The sequence below is a fragment of the Anomaloglossus baeobatrachus genome, chromosome 8 (assembly GCF_048569485.1).
Source record: "Anomaloglossus baeobatrachus isolate aAnoBae1 chromosome 8, aAnoBae1.hap1, whole genome shotgun sequence".
Classification (NCBI taxonomy): domain Eukaryota; kingdom Metazoa; phylum Chordata; class Amphibia; order Anura; family Aromobatidae; genus Anomaloglossus; species Anomaloglossus baeobatrachus.
The window spans coordinates 39,048,927-39,065,716 of NC_134360.1; the positions used below are offsets into that span (position 1 = coordinate 39,048,927).

Sequence of the window (16,790 nt, forward strand, 5' to 3'; positions counted from 1 at the left end):
TTTAGAGGTGATCTGAGGAATGTGATAAAGAGATCAACTTAACGACCTGTTTACAATTCCCGAACCTCAATCTGATCAATCATTTGTGGATGTCCTGGAAAAACAATTCCGATCAATGAAGACTGCACCAAGGAATACGAAGGATTTACAGGACCTTCTGCCAGAGATCACAGGACGCTTCATAGATGTGGATCCAGGGCTCAGCGGTCAGAAGACGAGCGGATCATCACAATATTGGGCAGCTGATGATCCAAGTTGCTTTTTTATATATTTGGCCAATCCGATTGCTTTGATTAGTTGCTCCTTAGGGAGAATCCTTCCACGTCACTGCACTGATTGCACTATTCCTACTACATACATCTGAATGCTTTTGCAATTAAGATGGCAGTGGAGGAACGAAACAAGCGGCGCCAATGAGCAGATAAGATGTGGATGGAACTAATGAGTTTAGAACCAGCAGGAAAAACTGTAACAATTAGACACAACCATCGCAGACAAGCACATTACCGACTGGTACAGCTCATTATTCAGGATGTGTGCAAACACTGGCGGGAGGATTTACAGGAAGGCTCCACATATTATACTCTGGAAATGAGCGTCCAAAAAGCAAGCACAAAGCCACGGCAGCAGAGGTCACCTCCGGTCAAAGTGGTGTGAAAGTCAAAGTTCCATCAAAGTTCACCCAAAAGTTCAGCCAAGCTCTATAAGCACATTTCTACAGATATATCACGTCTATATATATAATTGCCTTATTCTGTCTGTCTGTCTGTCTTGCTCCAAAATGACGTCATTACAGTGACAAACGTTGACTCAGCGCGTGCGCTAAAGAGCCTGCGACCAACGGCTCAGCTAACTGAGTGAGTGCTGCACTCCCGGGAGCCCACACCGGCAACCCAGCAGACACATACCCACCGCCCGCCTCCGCCCCCCGCACACTACTCCGCCCTCCGCATGTATACACTGAACACACACACACCTGGATAGTCACCTGTCCCTAGCCATGCAGTCCCCAGCACTGACGTCCTCAGCGCCATGGCCCCGCTAGGCTCCACCCCACCCGCAATCCGCATGTATACACTGAACACACACACACCTGGATAGTCACCTGTCCCCAGCCATGCAGTCCCCAGCACTGACGTCCTCAGCGCCATGGCCCCGCTAGGCTCCACCCCACCCGCAATCCGCATGTATACACTGAACACACACACACCTGGATAGTCACCTGTCCCCAGCCATGCAGTCCCCAGCACTGACGTGCCCAGCGCCATGGCCCCGCTAGGCTCCACCCCACCCGCAATCCGCATGTATACACTGAACACACACACACCTGGATAGTCACCTGTCACCAGCCATGCAGTCCCCAGCACTGACGTCCTCAGCGCCATGGCCCCGCTCGGCTCCACCCCCCGCCCTCTGCCCCCACTCGGCTCCGCTCCCCCCCCCCCCCGCATGTATACACTGAACACACACACACCTGGATAGTCACCTGTCACCAGCCATGCAGTCCCCAGCACTGACGTGCCCAGCGCCATGGCCCCGCTAGGCTCCACCCCACCCGCAATCCGCATGTATACACTGAACACACACACCTGGATAGTCACCTGTCCCCAGCCATGCAGTCCCCAGCACTGACGTCCTCAGCACCATGGCCCCGCTTGGCTCCACCCCCCGCACTCTGCCCCCACTCAGCTCCGCTCCCCCCCCCCCCGCATGTATACACTGAATACACACACACACACACCTGGATAGTCACCTGTCACCAGCCATGCAGTCCCCAGCACTGACGTCCTCAGCGCCATGGCCCCGCTCGGCTCCACCCCCCGCCCTCTGCCCCCACTCGGCTCCGCTCCCCCCCCCCCCGCATGTATACACTGAACACACACACACCTGGATAGTCACCTCTCACCAGCCATGCAGTCCCCAGCACTGACGTCCTCAGCGCCATGGAACCACTCGGCTTCACACCCCCGCGCTCCATCCCCCCCCGCACTCCGCATGTATACACTGAACACACACAGCTGGATAGTCACCTGTCCCCAGCCATGCAGTCCCCGGCACTGACGTCATCAGCGACATGGCCCCGCTCGGCTCCACCCCCCCGCACTCCGCCCCCCGCACACATTACCCCGCAGGATGGGGGCACATGTCAGGATGGTGGCTGCACCACGATGGGGGCACATACTAGCACTGGGCCACATCACAGCATCAGCATATTTTTTTACTTAACTTTACACTGCTCATGGCCTTCTTTCATTACAAGCCATGGACATCACTAAACATTAGACTCATCTATTAAAACTGTTCCTTCTGTTGTTTGTCATTTTAAAACCAATAAACAATTATAAGAATACTAAATTACACCCAACCCATCCAGTCCATTCATTACCTTATTATTCACTCTGCTAACCTACATACACATTCTAGACTACCCCATACGTTAGAATCAGGCCACCTTCTAGTGTAATCATATATGTCCATGTTGCCAATTCAGACAGACCAGATATAGAACAATATCTTTTATTTGTTGGGGTTATGCGGTTTAGATCACCACTATGTGGATTTAGGACATATAGACGCTTCTCCTCTGCAGGGCAAAGCAGAATTTGCCAGGGGAAGTGGACACTAGGCCTCTGATGAGCAGATTATAGGGGTCTGAATTAAGGCATCTGCACACTCCCTACGAGTCTATATGATGGAGCCCCAGGCTATTCATGTGCCGCCATATGGTGCATCCGCATGGTACTGCTTCCCCCCTACAGGCAATGTTTGTAAAGGAGAAAACCTTCATAATGAAGAATCTGATGGCACATCGCATACACAGCTATACAGAAGTATTGTATGAGGCAATAGCAGGCTATAGGTATAGGAGGAGGGATTTGTATAGTATTAGTTCATACTATTGCAGAATGGATGAACTTTAAAGGGAATCTGTCACTAGGATTTTGCTCCCCCATCTGAGAGCAGTAAAATCTAGAGACAGAGACCCTGATTCCAGCAATGTGTCACTTACCGAGCAGTTTGCTGTCACAGGTTTTTTTGCTGCAAATCTAGCAGTTATACAGAGCTCATGAATATGCTGGACTACCTGCAGCAAACCAAGTAGTCCTGTAATAATAATCTACTGCTGATTAAACAGTGATTTTATTAAAGCTACACAAAGGGGCCCAGGAAGTGACACATCGCTGGAATCAGGATCTCTGCCCCTACATTACACTGCTCTCAGATTAAGTGGCCTGGTGACAGATTTCCTTTAGAGGTGGCCATACATATTACATTAAAGTCAACCAACCCTTCAAATTGGCAGAACTGACTAAACATCTAGTGTGTATTAATTGTTTGTAGTTCAATGTTTAATAAGTGACAGTACAAAAAAAAAAAAGATTAGGCATGTGGATATTTAACATGCCTAACCCTTTGTTACCAAGATGGATAAGCCCCCCTCCCCCAATCAGAAGTGTCTATGAGTGACTTATTACCCTCTGCAAACTGGGAGGACATGCAGGCTCAGAGAAACCGAGGAGGGTAGAGAGTAATAGCTGCTGGCAGAGTGAGCCATTGAAAGTGAATAGCAACCTTAAAGGGATATTCCTATCTCAGTAAGCGACTGAATACAGCAAGAGCTGCCGTTTGGGCAAAACACCACTTTGAAGGACAAAACTATTAACGGGTCTCTAAATTTAGAAAATTATTAAGATGGGAATATTCCATATGTTTTTTAAAAAGAATCTGTGACCAGCCTTTTGCCACATAACCTGACAGCAGCATAATATGGGGGCAGAGATCCTGATTCCAGCGATGTGTCACTTACTGGGCTACTTAGTGTAGTTTTGATAAAATCACTGTTTAATCAGCAGGAGATTATCATTACGCGACTACCCGGTAGTCCAGCATATTCATGAGTTCAGAATAATTGCTAGATCTGCAGCAGAAAAAAACAGTGATTTTATTAAAATGACAGCAAACAGCTCAGTAAGTGACACATCGCTGGAATCAGGGTCTGTGTCTCTACATTATGCTGCTCTCAGATGGGGGAGCAAAAACCTGGTGACAGATTCCCTTTAAAGCTCTACTCCAGCATTTTTTTTTTCATTTCAGGGCTAGAGTGGTACTGTAATGCCGGAGTCACACTCGCGAGAGTCTCGCATCGCATCACCCGGAACGGCCTGACGCTCTCCGGACACGAGTGTCTCAGCTGCAAACAAATACATGCAGCCGACCCGCTCCGGTCAGGAGAAAGAAATACATGCAGCCGATCCGCTCCGGTCAGGAGAAAGAAATACATGCAGCCGACCCGCTCCGGTCAGGAGAAAGAAATACATGCAGCCGACCCGCTCCGGTCAGGAGAGTGTGCGGCCGTGCTGGGTGATGTGATGCGAGACTCGAGCAAGTTATGCACACGTCACTCGCAAGTGTGACTCTGAACTTAACCTAAGTCCCCTGCCGCCTGTCTTATACTCATCCTTTGGCGTTTCATTTTTTTTCAGCGCCACTTTGGTCCCGTATCACAATCTTGTGCCTGTAGCTGCTGATTGTCCAAAAGTTAGAAGTTGTGTCACAAGCTCCCAATGCAAGTCTATGAGAGCCAGGATGAGGTTCTCATAGACTTATGACCCCCGGCACGCTCTATGAAACACTGAAGCTGCCACCAGGTCACAAAGTGCTCGAGACCGACCAGAGCGATGCTAGAAATAGATGAAGACACTGGAGGGGTATAAGACAGGGGTTAGGGGACTTAGATTTAAAGGGAACCTGTCACAAGTTTTTTGCCCTATAAGCTGCGGCCACCACCACCGGGCTCTTATATACAGCATTCTAACATGCTGTATATAAGAGCCCAGGCCGCTGGGTATAACATAAAAAAACACTTTATAATACTCACCAACTCAACAGTCGGATGGGTGGCGCAGTTCTCCGGGACCAGCACCTCCTCTTTCGGCCATCTTGGTCTTCCTTAGTCTGAAGCCGAGGTGCATGGCGCGTCCACGTCATACACACGCGCCGGTATTGAGGTCCTGAGCAAGCACACTACAGTACTTTGATCTGCCATGAGAACGGCGCCACCCATCCGACTGTTCTGCACCGGAGCAACCTTCTAGGCGAGTATTATAAAGTGATTTTTACGTTCTACAGTGCGGCCTGGGCTCTTATATACAGCATGTTAGAATGCTGTATAAAGGAGCCCAGTGGTGGTGTCCGCAGCTTATAGGGCAAAAAACTAGTGACAGGTTCCCTTTAAAGGGAATCTGTCACCAGGTTTTTGCTCACCTATCTGAGAGCAGTATAATCTAGAGACAGAGACCCTGATTGCAGCGATGTGTCACTTACTGAGTGAAATAAAAAATAAACACTGATGTGGTGCTTTAACACTAGAAGTCCCAGAAAGGGGTCATTTAACATTTCTACCATTGGAACCCTATGAAGCTCGAAATGTCTGGGACTTCTAGTGTTAAGCTTGATTACCATTAGCATGGATACCATGAAAGAACCGACGGAGAAGTGACACACGCCTCCAAATTTGAGAATGCACACAGTGATCCATTGGTAGGAAAGTGGGGAACTTACTGATGGCTGAGGCCCTGCACTCGGCTTTCTCCAGAAATCCCATAAACAATAGAGCAGAGGTCAAGAATGTGCACACCATAAGGATGGAGCTTTGCAGAGCTCCGTTCTTGGGATTGCAGGGGGTCCCAGCAGTCTGAACCTCAGCAAACCTCTACGTTTTTGCAATTTAAATCTACAATTTCTTTCAAGAGTCCTTATCATGGTCCCTTTATTAGTTCACATTAGTCTCACAGATTTCTAATATGAAGATCTCGCCGCTGTCAAAGTTTAATTATGGCTGAATTGATTTTCTTTACAGATACCGCCGCGCGTCGTTCTAACCTACATTTGGGCTGATGATTAAGATTTCATCTGGCTGAAAACATTCGCTTCGTTTCTGCCGGAGACAAAAGGTTGGACGCACACTTACCAACCGCATCTGGAACGTTAAAAGGTTTTCTGCATACATGGATGGTCGCCGGATGGCTGGGCGCCGCGCAGTCACAGCATCGGTTTGCCCTGCAGATACAATTAACCCCTGGAAAGCCCTAATCTTGAAAAGAAGCGATGAAGACGAAAGCCAAGACAGAGCAAAAGGGCCATTATCCCAACTAGAGACGCGCGGGCTTCATCCTCACAAGGAAGCGGGGGACTTGTTTTCATCATTGCTCTTTAATGAGTCTTAGGTGAGAGTATATTTAAGGCTGGAGCGATTGTTCTCGGAGAACTCATTCATTATTCAGTAGCTACGTCTGTGCAGTCGTGTGAGTCTACCTAAAGGATTGGGCTTTGTAACAAAGCATTAAAATAACACGGGTTCTGCTTTGAGCCCATTACGGGCAAACTTCTACCAGCGTGTCCACATGACTGCAATACTCACTGCCCCGGCCCGTTCCCATCCTCCCTTGGCCACCCATGTGTGCTGCTGCCTCCTTTCCCTCCCGAGGCCTGTGCACGTAGCCCAGGTCTCCCGGGAGTGTGCTTAGGGTGCGCCATTTCCCAGAATGCCTCTCAGATAATAGCTAAGATGTGCTATATATTTAAGGCACCCTCCCATTAGGGGAGGTGCCTGCGCAATGCATTCAGTTAGTTAGTATACCAGTCTGCTAGCTATTTGTCAGGTCCCATTACCCCTCTGTCCGTCACCTAAACCTGCCTTTCCATACCTGTCAATCCCTGCCGTGCTTACCACTCCTGTTTTTATCTACCTGTCCAGCTGCCACAGTCACCCCACCTGTTTATAACTGAGTCCGTCCCCTGTGCCTGCCTTTCCATACCTGTCAATCCCTCCCGTGCATACCACTCCTGTTTGTATCCGCCTGTCCAGCTGCCACAGTCACCCCACCTGTAACCGTTTACAACTGAGTCCATCACCTGCCCTGGGATTGTTACCTGGCGTCTGCCTCTCGGTGGGCGCTTAGTTAAGCCTCTCCCACTAAGGGGTAAGCCTGGGTTCCCCCTGTGGTCCAGTGTAACCCCGCTCACTGCCTCTATACCAGCCTTGAGTGTTACAGTAGATACAAGATGGCCATGGATAGGGGCATAACTTGAAGCGCGTGGGTTCCAACACAAAAAGCTCCAAAATGGCCCCCAACTGTCACAGGACTTTAACAGTACTGGTCTTCTCAAATGGAGCAAAGTGCCCTTTTGGAACCCACTGCAATCCCTGCCCCTACTATATAAAGGCTGGGACCTGCATCGCCTGGATGACTGACCATGGTACACAACTGCTTACAGCAAAAAATCCACTTGTTGGATGTACCAACTAGTTTAGCTCATGTGCCAATAAAGGGGAGTTCCGCTCCTCAACGACCCCTTATTTCAGGGATCAACAGCCCTTTCAAGGCAAGTTTAGCCGTCCCAGTAGCTAATATCACATTCTTAGTAGCCAATAAATAAGAACTTTTACCGACCCAAAAAAAATTAGATACCAGCAATAGATGCTTAGGTTGCCAGGTGCCCGGTATTCATCTGGCCTTGCCTAAAACTGGCCATTCAACTAGGGCTAGTATTGGCCCAACTTGCCAGTTTGAGGCTGACCATCTGAGGTTTATGGGACCTTCTCGATTTTACTTCGACTGCAAATGTTGGGGGAAATAAGAATCAGGTTGGTGGAATTCAACAAGTCTTTGTTCCCAGGGGAGAAATGGGTCCACATCGGGAAGGGAACCAGTTGGATAGCAGTTGGTCAAACAAGCAATAGGCCAACAACTATCCAAACAGTACTTCGGGTGCATTGCCCACTAGCTAACCTCTAGGACTCGTGACAATGACTGCCATCCCAACATTAAAGGGAACCTATCATCACGACTTAACATGTTAAAGTAAAGATATGGCCATGTTATACTGACTTAATAGATACCAGTAGTGCAGAAATCCGCAGGCTGGTCCTTGTTTAGTCCATTATAGAAGTTTTGGCACAATATTTTTTTCGTGCATTGGGGCAGAACTGTGGGGTAGACTGTGGGTAGGGTCTTCGGCTCTGTTGCGACCACTCCGCATTTGTCCAAGCCTTTTTTTTTTTTTTAAACTTTGCACCAGCTCTGCCTGCAGCAAGGTCAGCACTTGTGCACACTCATGTCCCTGGGGTTCATCAGTAAAATGGTGCAGTGGGCAACGTATTTGCATGCTAACATCCGAAGGTCTTCATCAAAATGGTGCCGGTGGCGGCGCATGCGCAGATTGAGATCTGCGACCCCTCTGCATTTTTATGAGCCTTTTTTTTAAAAAAATTTGCACTGGCACCACCTGCACAAAGGGTGACACTTGTGCACATTCATCTCCTGGACCTAGAGGTTTCTTCAGCAAAATAGTACTACGGACAGCGCATGCGCACACCGACAGCCAAAGGTCTTCAGCAAAATGGTACCGTTGAGGTGCATGCACAGATTGAGATCTCAGCTCGTCAGTGACACCGGCACCATTTTGCTTAAAGGGAACCTATTACCAGATTTGGTGACTATAAGCTGCGGCAACCATCAGTGGGCTCTTATATACAGTATTCTAACATGCTGTATATAAGAGCCCAGGCCGCTGTGTAGAATGTAAAAATCACTTTATAATACTAACCTACGAGGCGATGCTGTGCAGACTGGTCGGATGGGTGTCTCCGTTACCGGTCCCTCCTCTTTCGGCCATCTTTATCCTCCTTCTTTTGAAGCCTGGGTGCATGACGTGTCCTACGTGATCCTCACTAACCAGCATTGAGGTCCCGCGCAGGCGCACTACTATACGTTGATCTGCCCTGCTAAGGGCAGATCATAGTGCGCCTGCGCAGGATCTCAATGCTGGCTAGTGCAGATCACGTAGGACGAGTCATGCACCCAGAAGGAGGAGGACAAAGATGGCCGAAAGAGGAGGCGCCGATACCAGAGAAACCCATTTGACTAGTCTACACCGCACCGCCCCTTAGGAGAGTATTATAAAGTGATTTTTACGTTCTACACAGCGGCCTGGGCTCTTATATACAGCATGTTAGAATGCTGTATATTAAAGCTCACTGGTGGTGGCCACAACTTATCTGGTGACAGGTTCCCTTTAAGACCTCCAGATGTTAGTGTGCGCATGCGCCATTTTTCTGAAGACCCCTGAGAGATGCATGTATGCAAGCGGTGCACGAAATCTAAAAAAAGAAACTTGTACAAATGCAGAAGAGCAGAAGACCCTACCTACAGTCCCACAAAGATATACGAAAAGGATATTGCACCAGAACTCCTATAATGAATTAAACAAGAACCAGGTTGCGAATTTCTGCACTACAGATCTATTAACTCAGTATAACAACGGCATTATGGCCATTTCTTTTCTTTAAGATATTAAATCGTGATGACAGGTTCTCTTTACCAACAGAAGAGGTCGTTTGAGGATAGCACGTGAACCGGTCATGTGGCAATGACATGCAACGCCAGACACATCAACCCATATTGGATATTCAGACACTTGCGCTGCTCCTAGAATATTCATGACCAAATGGAAGAGATTATCCAGGGTCGTCTTGTGGGTCTTTATACCGACAAGACCTACAGTATATAATGCCGAGCAATTACACACTTTACTGTACACTGGAACCAAACACAAAAATAAGACAAATAGTTGGTGTAACCCTTTAAATTTACAAAATTCCACCCAAGAGTCAAAACCATTTTTAAAAATGGAGGACAATTTTCTTCTTCGGGCTCCACGGTGAAACTGGTCACTGAAAAGCTTCTACAATTACGCAACCTCAAAATTTTCCTACAAGAGCCAAGGTCGCAAATGACCTTGAAAACGTCTCTAAATCTTAAAATTTTGGAAATGTCGGTTTCCATTGAGAAGGCAATGATGCGTAAACCGAAACTGGACGGCAACCAAAAGTTGGCGTAAAGCCCTATCCTAAAGAGTGCAATTGTCGGCTGTCATTTTTCAAAGGTCTATTGACAATGATTACACAAAATAATAAAATTCTGAAATCCCCCCCGGAGTCGAACGGTGATATTTTTGCTTTCTGTGATGGGGAACAGGGCTATTATTACGCTTATTTCAGAAATCTTATTTCTCCTAGCATAATTTCCAGACAATTCCTATCAAGCCGTCTATAGGAGCAGACGTGTAGACACGGCAGATGACAAGTCTTGCAGGTAAATGGAAAAAAAAAACAACAAATAGATGTTTTTTTTATCATTTGAGAGTGAAAAAAAGAAACCTCAGCACATTTGTGGACATGTTACACAAGGCTACAATTAAAAAGTCCTAAAAAAATGGACTAACGGCTCCAAGTGCAGGTCAACCAGGGTAACCAGGCTAAAAAAAGGACTGACAGCTCCAAGTAGAGGTGAACCAGGGTAACCAGGCTAAAAAAAGGACTGACTGCTCCAAGTGGAGGTGAACCAGGGTAACCAGGCTAAATAAAAGGACTGACGGCTCCAAGTGGAGGTAAACCAGAGTAACCAGGCTAAAAAAAGGACTGACAGCTCCAAGTGGAGGTGAACCAGCGTAACCAGGCTAAAAAAAGGACTGACAGCTCCAAGTGGAGGTGAACCGGGGTAACCAGGCTAAAAAAAAGACTGACGGCTCCAAGTGGAGGTAAACCGGGGTAACCAGGCTAAAAAAAGGACTGACGGCTCCAAGTGGACGTCAACCAGGGTAACCAGGCTAAAAAAAGGACTGACAGCTCCAAGTGGAGGTAAATAAGGGTAACCAGGCTAAAAAATGGACTGACGGCTCCAAGTGGAGGTAAACCAGAGTAACCAGGTTAAAAAAAGGACTGACAGCTCCAAGTGGAGGTGAACCAGCGTAACCAGGCTAAAAAAAGGACTGACAGCTCCAAGTGGAGGTGAACCAGGGTAACCAGGCTAAAAAAAAAAGGACTGACGGCTCCAAGTAGAGGTAAACCGGGGTAACCAGGCTAAAAAAAGGACTGACGGCTCCAAGTGGCGGTCAACTAGGCTAAAAAAAGGACTGACAACCCAAAGTGGAGGTGAACCAGGGTGAAAAAGGACTGAAGGCTCTAAGTGGTGGTCAACCAGGGTAACCAGGCTAAAAAAAGGACTGACGGCTCCAAGTGGAGGTGAACCAGGGTAACCAGGCTAATAAAAGGACTGACAGCTCCAAGTAGAGGTGAACCAGGGTAACCAGGCTAAATAAAAGGACTGACGGCTCCAAGTGGAGGTAAACCAGAGTAACCAGGCTAAAAAAAGGACTGACAGCTCCAAGTGGAGGTGAACCAGCATAACCAGGCTAAAAAAAGGACTGACAGCTCCAAGTGGAGGTGAACCAGGGTAACCAGGCTAAAAAAAAAAGGACTGACGGCTCCAAGTAGAGGTAAACCGTGGTAACCAGGCTAAAAAAAGGACTGACGGCTCCAAGTGGCGGTCAACCAGGCTAAAAAAAGGACTGACAACCCAAAGTGGAGGTGAACCAGGGTAACCAGGCTAAAAAAAAAAAGGAATGACGGCTCCAAGTGGAGGTCAACTAGGGTTACCAGGTTAAAAAAAAAGGACTGACGGCTCCAAGTGGAGGTCAACCAGGGTAACCAGGCTAAAAAAAAAGGACTGGCGGCTGCCAGTGGAGGTAAACCGGGGTAACCAGGCTAAAAAAAAGGACTGATGGCTCCAAGTGGCGGTCAACCAGGCTAAAAAAAGGACTGACAGCCCAAAGTGGAGGTGAACCAGGGTAACCAGGCTAAAAAAAAAAAGGAATGATGGCTCCAAGTGGAGGTCAACCAGGGTTACCAGGTTAAAAAAAAAGGACTGACGGCTCCAAGTGGAGTTCAACCAGGGTAACCAGGCTAAAAAAAAGGACTGACGGCTGCAAGTGGAGGTAAACCGGGGTACCAGGCTAAAAAAAGGACTGACTGCTCCAAGTGGCGGTCAACCAGGCTAAAAAAAGGACTGACAGCCCAAAGTGGAGGTGAACCAGGGTAACCAGGCTAAAAAAAAAGGAATGATGGCTCCAAGTGGAGGTCAACTAGGGTTACCAGGTTAAAAAAAAAAGGACTGACGGCTCCAAGTGGAGGTCAACCAGGGTAACCAGGCTAAAAAAAGGACTGACAGCTCCAAGTGTAGGTCAACCAGGGTAACCAGGCTAAAAAAAGGACTGACAGCTCCAAGTGGAGGTGAACCAGGGTAACCGGTTGGAGATATGTTGTCTGCAAGAAAGTCTAAAATAGTCTTAAGTCAACTATCATAATACAAAACTTGATACACATGCAAAATCCAAATCCACAGAAGATGCAGACTGGTGAGGACCAACTGTGACCCTCAAACCCTACAAATGATCATATCACATAATTCCTAAAAAGAACAAGTGTACAAAAAATACTATTTCTAAGTCCATTTACCTGATACCGTGACCAACATGGATGCCATCAAGGGACGGTTGTTGTCCAGTTTTCGGCTGAGCTTTAATTCCCCACTGGAGTGATTGACTATCAACAGATTGAGCTCATTCCCTCGTTCAAAGGTGTAGAAGAGCCTGTCGGATACATCGGGGTCATAGGCCGGTATCTTCCCGATCACACCAGAGGGAAATGTGTTGGAGTCGTTGGAGATGTAATTATTGAAGAGTATCTGGAAGTTCTTTAGGACCGGAGTATTGTCATTTTGATCGATCAGCTTAATATGCACCGTGGCTCTGCTAACCAGGGGGGCCGACGTGGCCTGAACCACAATGACATATTCAGGTTTTGTCTCATAGTCTAAATCTATGAGGGCAGTGAGTTCTCCAGAAAAGAAATCCATTTGGAAAATTTCGGGAATGTTACCTTCTACAATCTGATACATGATTTGAGCATTTGGACCTTCATCAGGATCCCGAGCCTTGATTCTTCCAACTACCGAGCCGACAATACTATTTTCCTTTACAAAAACCTCAAATTCATCCGCTGGGAAGACAGGGGCATTGTCGTTGACATCCTGGACTGCAACTTGAATGCGGACTGGGCTTCTCTGTGGTGGGATACCCCTGTCCACAGCATAAGCTGTCAACTCGTAGAAGGGAACAGTTTCGCGGTCTAACTTCCTTACAGTACGGATGATACCTGAGGTTGGTTCAATGGTGAAATCTCCATCTCCATCTTCCCCATTTTGGAAAGTATATTGTACGCGTCCATTGGAATGAGAATCCCGGTCGGTGGCCGAGATCTGAAGGACACTGGTGAAGGGTGGTGCGTCCTCTGAGACTATCCCATGATATTGCATGTTTAGAAACTGAGGGGCATTATCATTGACATCATTAACCATTATTTCCACATAAGTAGTGTCAGATTTTTGGGGAATCCCATTGTCTTTTGCCAAAACAGCAAGGCTGTAAGTCATCTGATCCTCATAGTCCAGGGGGGCATTGAGCGTGATGGCTCCACTGTCTGCATTAATACGAAATTGAGGGATATTGTCTTCCAAAAAATAGCTGATCCTGGCGTTTTCGCCCACATCATCATCCGTAGCGCTTATTATCACCACGGTGCTTCCAATGGGACGATCCTCGTTGATATCCACGGTGTAGTGCGCAGTCTGGAAGACCGGCCGATGAGTGTTTGCGTCGGTGATGTTTATATGGACGTAACAGTTATCGTGCAAGATGCGGTCGGACGCCGTCACGGTCAGTACGTAACGTCTTTCCTGTTTGTAGTCAAGGGGCAGTGACAAAGTTATTAAACCTGCTCCACCCTGAGTAGTGATAGCGAAACGGTTGCGAGTGTTCCCGCCGGTGATCTGGTATGAGATGATACTGTTTACATCCCGGTCTATGGCAGTGACACTAAGGACACTGGTCCCCACGCTGGCATCTTCATTCAGGCGAATAAAATAATCCCTTTGGGTAAATTCAGGCCGATTGTCATTCACATCCAAGATTGTAATGGTGACACTCGCGGAAGCAGAAAGCGGAGGGTTACCGTGATCGCGGGCCTCGACCCCAAACGTGTAGCGTTCTTCAGTCTCTCTATCCAGAAGCCCGCTCACGGTGATCCAACCAGTGGCACTGTTAACTACAAATGGGGTATTGGATGAGACCCCAAGTAACTTGTATTCCATACGGGCATTTTCACCATAGTCGGCATCAACAGCTTGGATGTGAATCACAGAGTGACCCAAGGGGACGTTTTCTAGGACATTGACTTGAAAGGGGGTACTAACAAATATAGGGGCATGGTCATTAATGTCTATGACTTGCACGCTTATCATGCCAGTGTTGTTGGACAGGGGAGGCCGGCCAGAGTCCTGGGCACGGACTCGTAGACTATATTCCCTCTCGGTTTCGAAGTCAAGGGGGGTGATGACCTGTATGGCACCATTTAAGCTGTCAATGGAGAATTGGCCCCTACTGTTACCACTAATAAGGTTATAATGGACCACAGAATTACTATCCTTATCAAGATCGGTGGCCGTCACCCTTACGATCTCGGTATGAGGCTTGATATCTTCTCTGATCTGTACAATGTAACGTTTCTCACTAAACTGGGGGACATTATCATTTTCGTCTAATACCGTAATCTCAACCTTCACAGTAGATGACCTGGGACCCGGGTCTTTACCTTGATCACTGGCTTCTACAATTAAGGAGTATTTTTCCCTTTTTTCACGGTCTACCTGCCCACTGGTGGTGATTAAACCAGACCTGGCATCTATTTCGAAAACAGAATGGGCGGCTTGTTCGTTGACAAACCGATACTTAATATTGGCGTTGGCTTGGGAGTCAATATCGGTGGCTCTAAGTTGCAATATGGGGTACCCTTCCTCTACGTTCTCCCTAATGCTCTCCCTGTACTCCGTTTGCTCAAAGGATGGACTATGGTCGTTTTTATCGGTGACAGTAACGGCCACCATAGTGGTCGCCGACAAACGTGGACTCCCTTGATCTATGGCAGTGACTCGAAAATAATGGAGATCCATGTTTTCCCTGTCTAGGATCTCAGTGGTGGAGATTAAACCCGTCGCTGAATCTATACTAAAGAGCTCTAAAGATTTGCTATTCATCAAGGCGTCCATGGTGTACACCACCCTCCCAGATTCCCCGGTATCCGGGTCTTGTGCTGTCATGGTTATCACAGGGGTCCCCGGGGGCTGATTTTCGGCCACCTGAACCTGATAATTATATTGGGGGAAGTGAGGATGCCGGTTGGCCGCCCTGCGTGATCTTATTAATGGAAGGGATGCCCTTTCTCTTCTCCTCCCACTGATCCCCTGCTTGACATTGTGCGGATGTGATATATGAGGGAGGTGGAATGGATTCGGCTGCATTTCTTTGCTGCCGGATAATTGCCGATGAGTGTACAGGTCAATATTTGCAAGCTTCCCCAAGCCGGATGGTGGGAAAGTAGTTTTTAAGCAACCTTTGGTGGTGTTAAATGGGAAATAAGCGGAGCAGGGTTCTTTCGAGGACAGGAGGGTTGGGGGTTGTGTAGGAGCAGCAGCAGTCGCCCTGGGAGCTGTCTGATCCGCTGGTGCTGAAATATCCTCTCTCCACGTGGCGTCCCCGGGCTGCTCGCTCCAGCAATCCCGCAGATCCCGGAGAAGATCGCAGGACTGGTTACCGGCAAATCTGACCGCACAATGACCACCATCGCCTAATCCAACGATACAAAACAGTGCCGAAACTCCAGCGGGGGGACGATGGGTGTAGTAATCCAGAACGTAACAGTCCAATTTTATCTTGGATAATTTATGCAAACGCAGATGGGGATGTCTCCGTTGACAGCGCCGGATGACCTGGAGGAAATGCTGGTTTATATATAGCACAAGCACATGGGGGTCTTCCAACAGAGCAAGAATCGGGCAATCCCCGGGAGATCCGTGCACCCCATGGCCATCCGTACGGTAAAACAGATCACACCGGTCCCCCAGGTCTTGACCGTTTCCATCGCTTTTAACTATTACATCCACATTCAAGTCTTGATGGTGCCCACCTCCAGCGCCCCCCCAAAAGTTTCTAAAAAAGCCACGTACAGGGAAGACAAGTGGACAGTCTCGGTTGGAAAGGCAACTACTGTTAATTTTCAGAGCCCTGACGTACCTGTCACTCCGCCTGAGCACAACGTGGCGGTGCCAACTCTTCTTGCACATTGTCCTATTGCTGAATGTCAGTAGTATCGGCTGGCAGTGGCAAGGGGGAACCTCTCTGCTGGGTTTTATTTTAAGGCAATGTTGGGGTCCGAGTAGACAATCCATAGGTAGCGCGTGAAATTTTGTAATCCGATACCGGGGAGGGGGGTCCCCTTTGGTCCTTGGGATACAAGCTGGAGGCACGGGGATGGAATTTGGCAGATAACAGAGAGTGCCAGCTGTATGCATGGGTTTCCCACCTCCTATAGGAATGCACCGGCACGCGCCCCGCTGGCGTGAACCCCAAGTTCTATGAATGCACTTTGCAGGGCTGCACCCAGATAATTGTCCAGACACCCTCCGGCCCCAGCCCAGTCCTGCATGCCAGGGGGAGCTGCCATTGCCTCTGGCCTGAGGGGCTGCCACCGTGCACTGAGCCCCCCGGATGTCCCCCAGCAGCAGCCGCAGCTCCACAATGCACAGGACCGGAGCCGGGCAGAGGCTCCCGGGGCTCCCCCAGCCTCCTGCATGCTTCTCCAGGCTGCAAGTGAACAAAGGGCTGGAGACGAGGAGAAGCAGCTGGAAGAGATGCACAGACAGGCTGCTTCCCAGCAGCGGAGCGGCCATAGTCTCCCTCCTTGTCCTCCTCACTGGGCAGCAGCGCTCCCCGCCCCCGGTCCTCCTGTCTGTCTCCTTGCCTTGGCAGCTACCATCTACTCGGTGCTTCCCAGA

General features: G+C 48.5%; 1 protein-coding gene across 2 annotated transcripts in view; it reads right to left on the minus strand.

The window, feature by feature from the left end:
* CELSR3 (cadherin EGF LAG seven-pass G-type receptor 3) overlaps positions 1–16,790 on the minus strand; it is a 192,358-nt gene that overhangs the window by 175,506 nt on the left and 62 nt on the right. For both annotated transcript variants that reach the window (XM_075321490.1, XM_075321489.1), the window contains exon 1: positions 12,359–16,790. This exon is cut by the window's right edge and continues 62 nt beyond it. In XM_075321490.1, the coding sequence (XP_075177605.1) occupies positions 12,359–16,685 (4,327 nt within the window). In that variant the 5' untranslated portion in view covers positions 16,686–16,790. The remainder of the gene's footprint in view (positions 1–12,358) is intronic.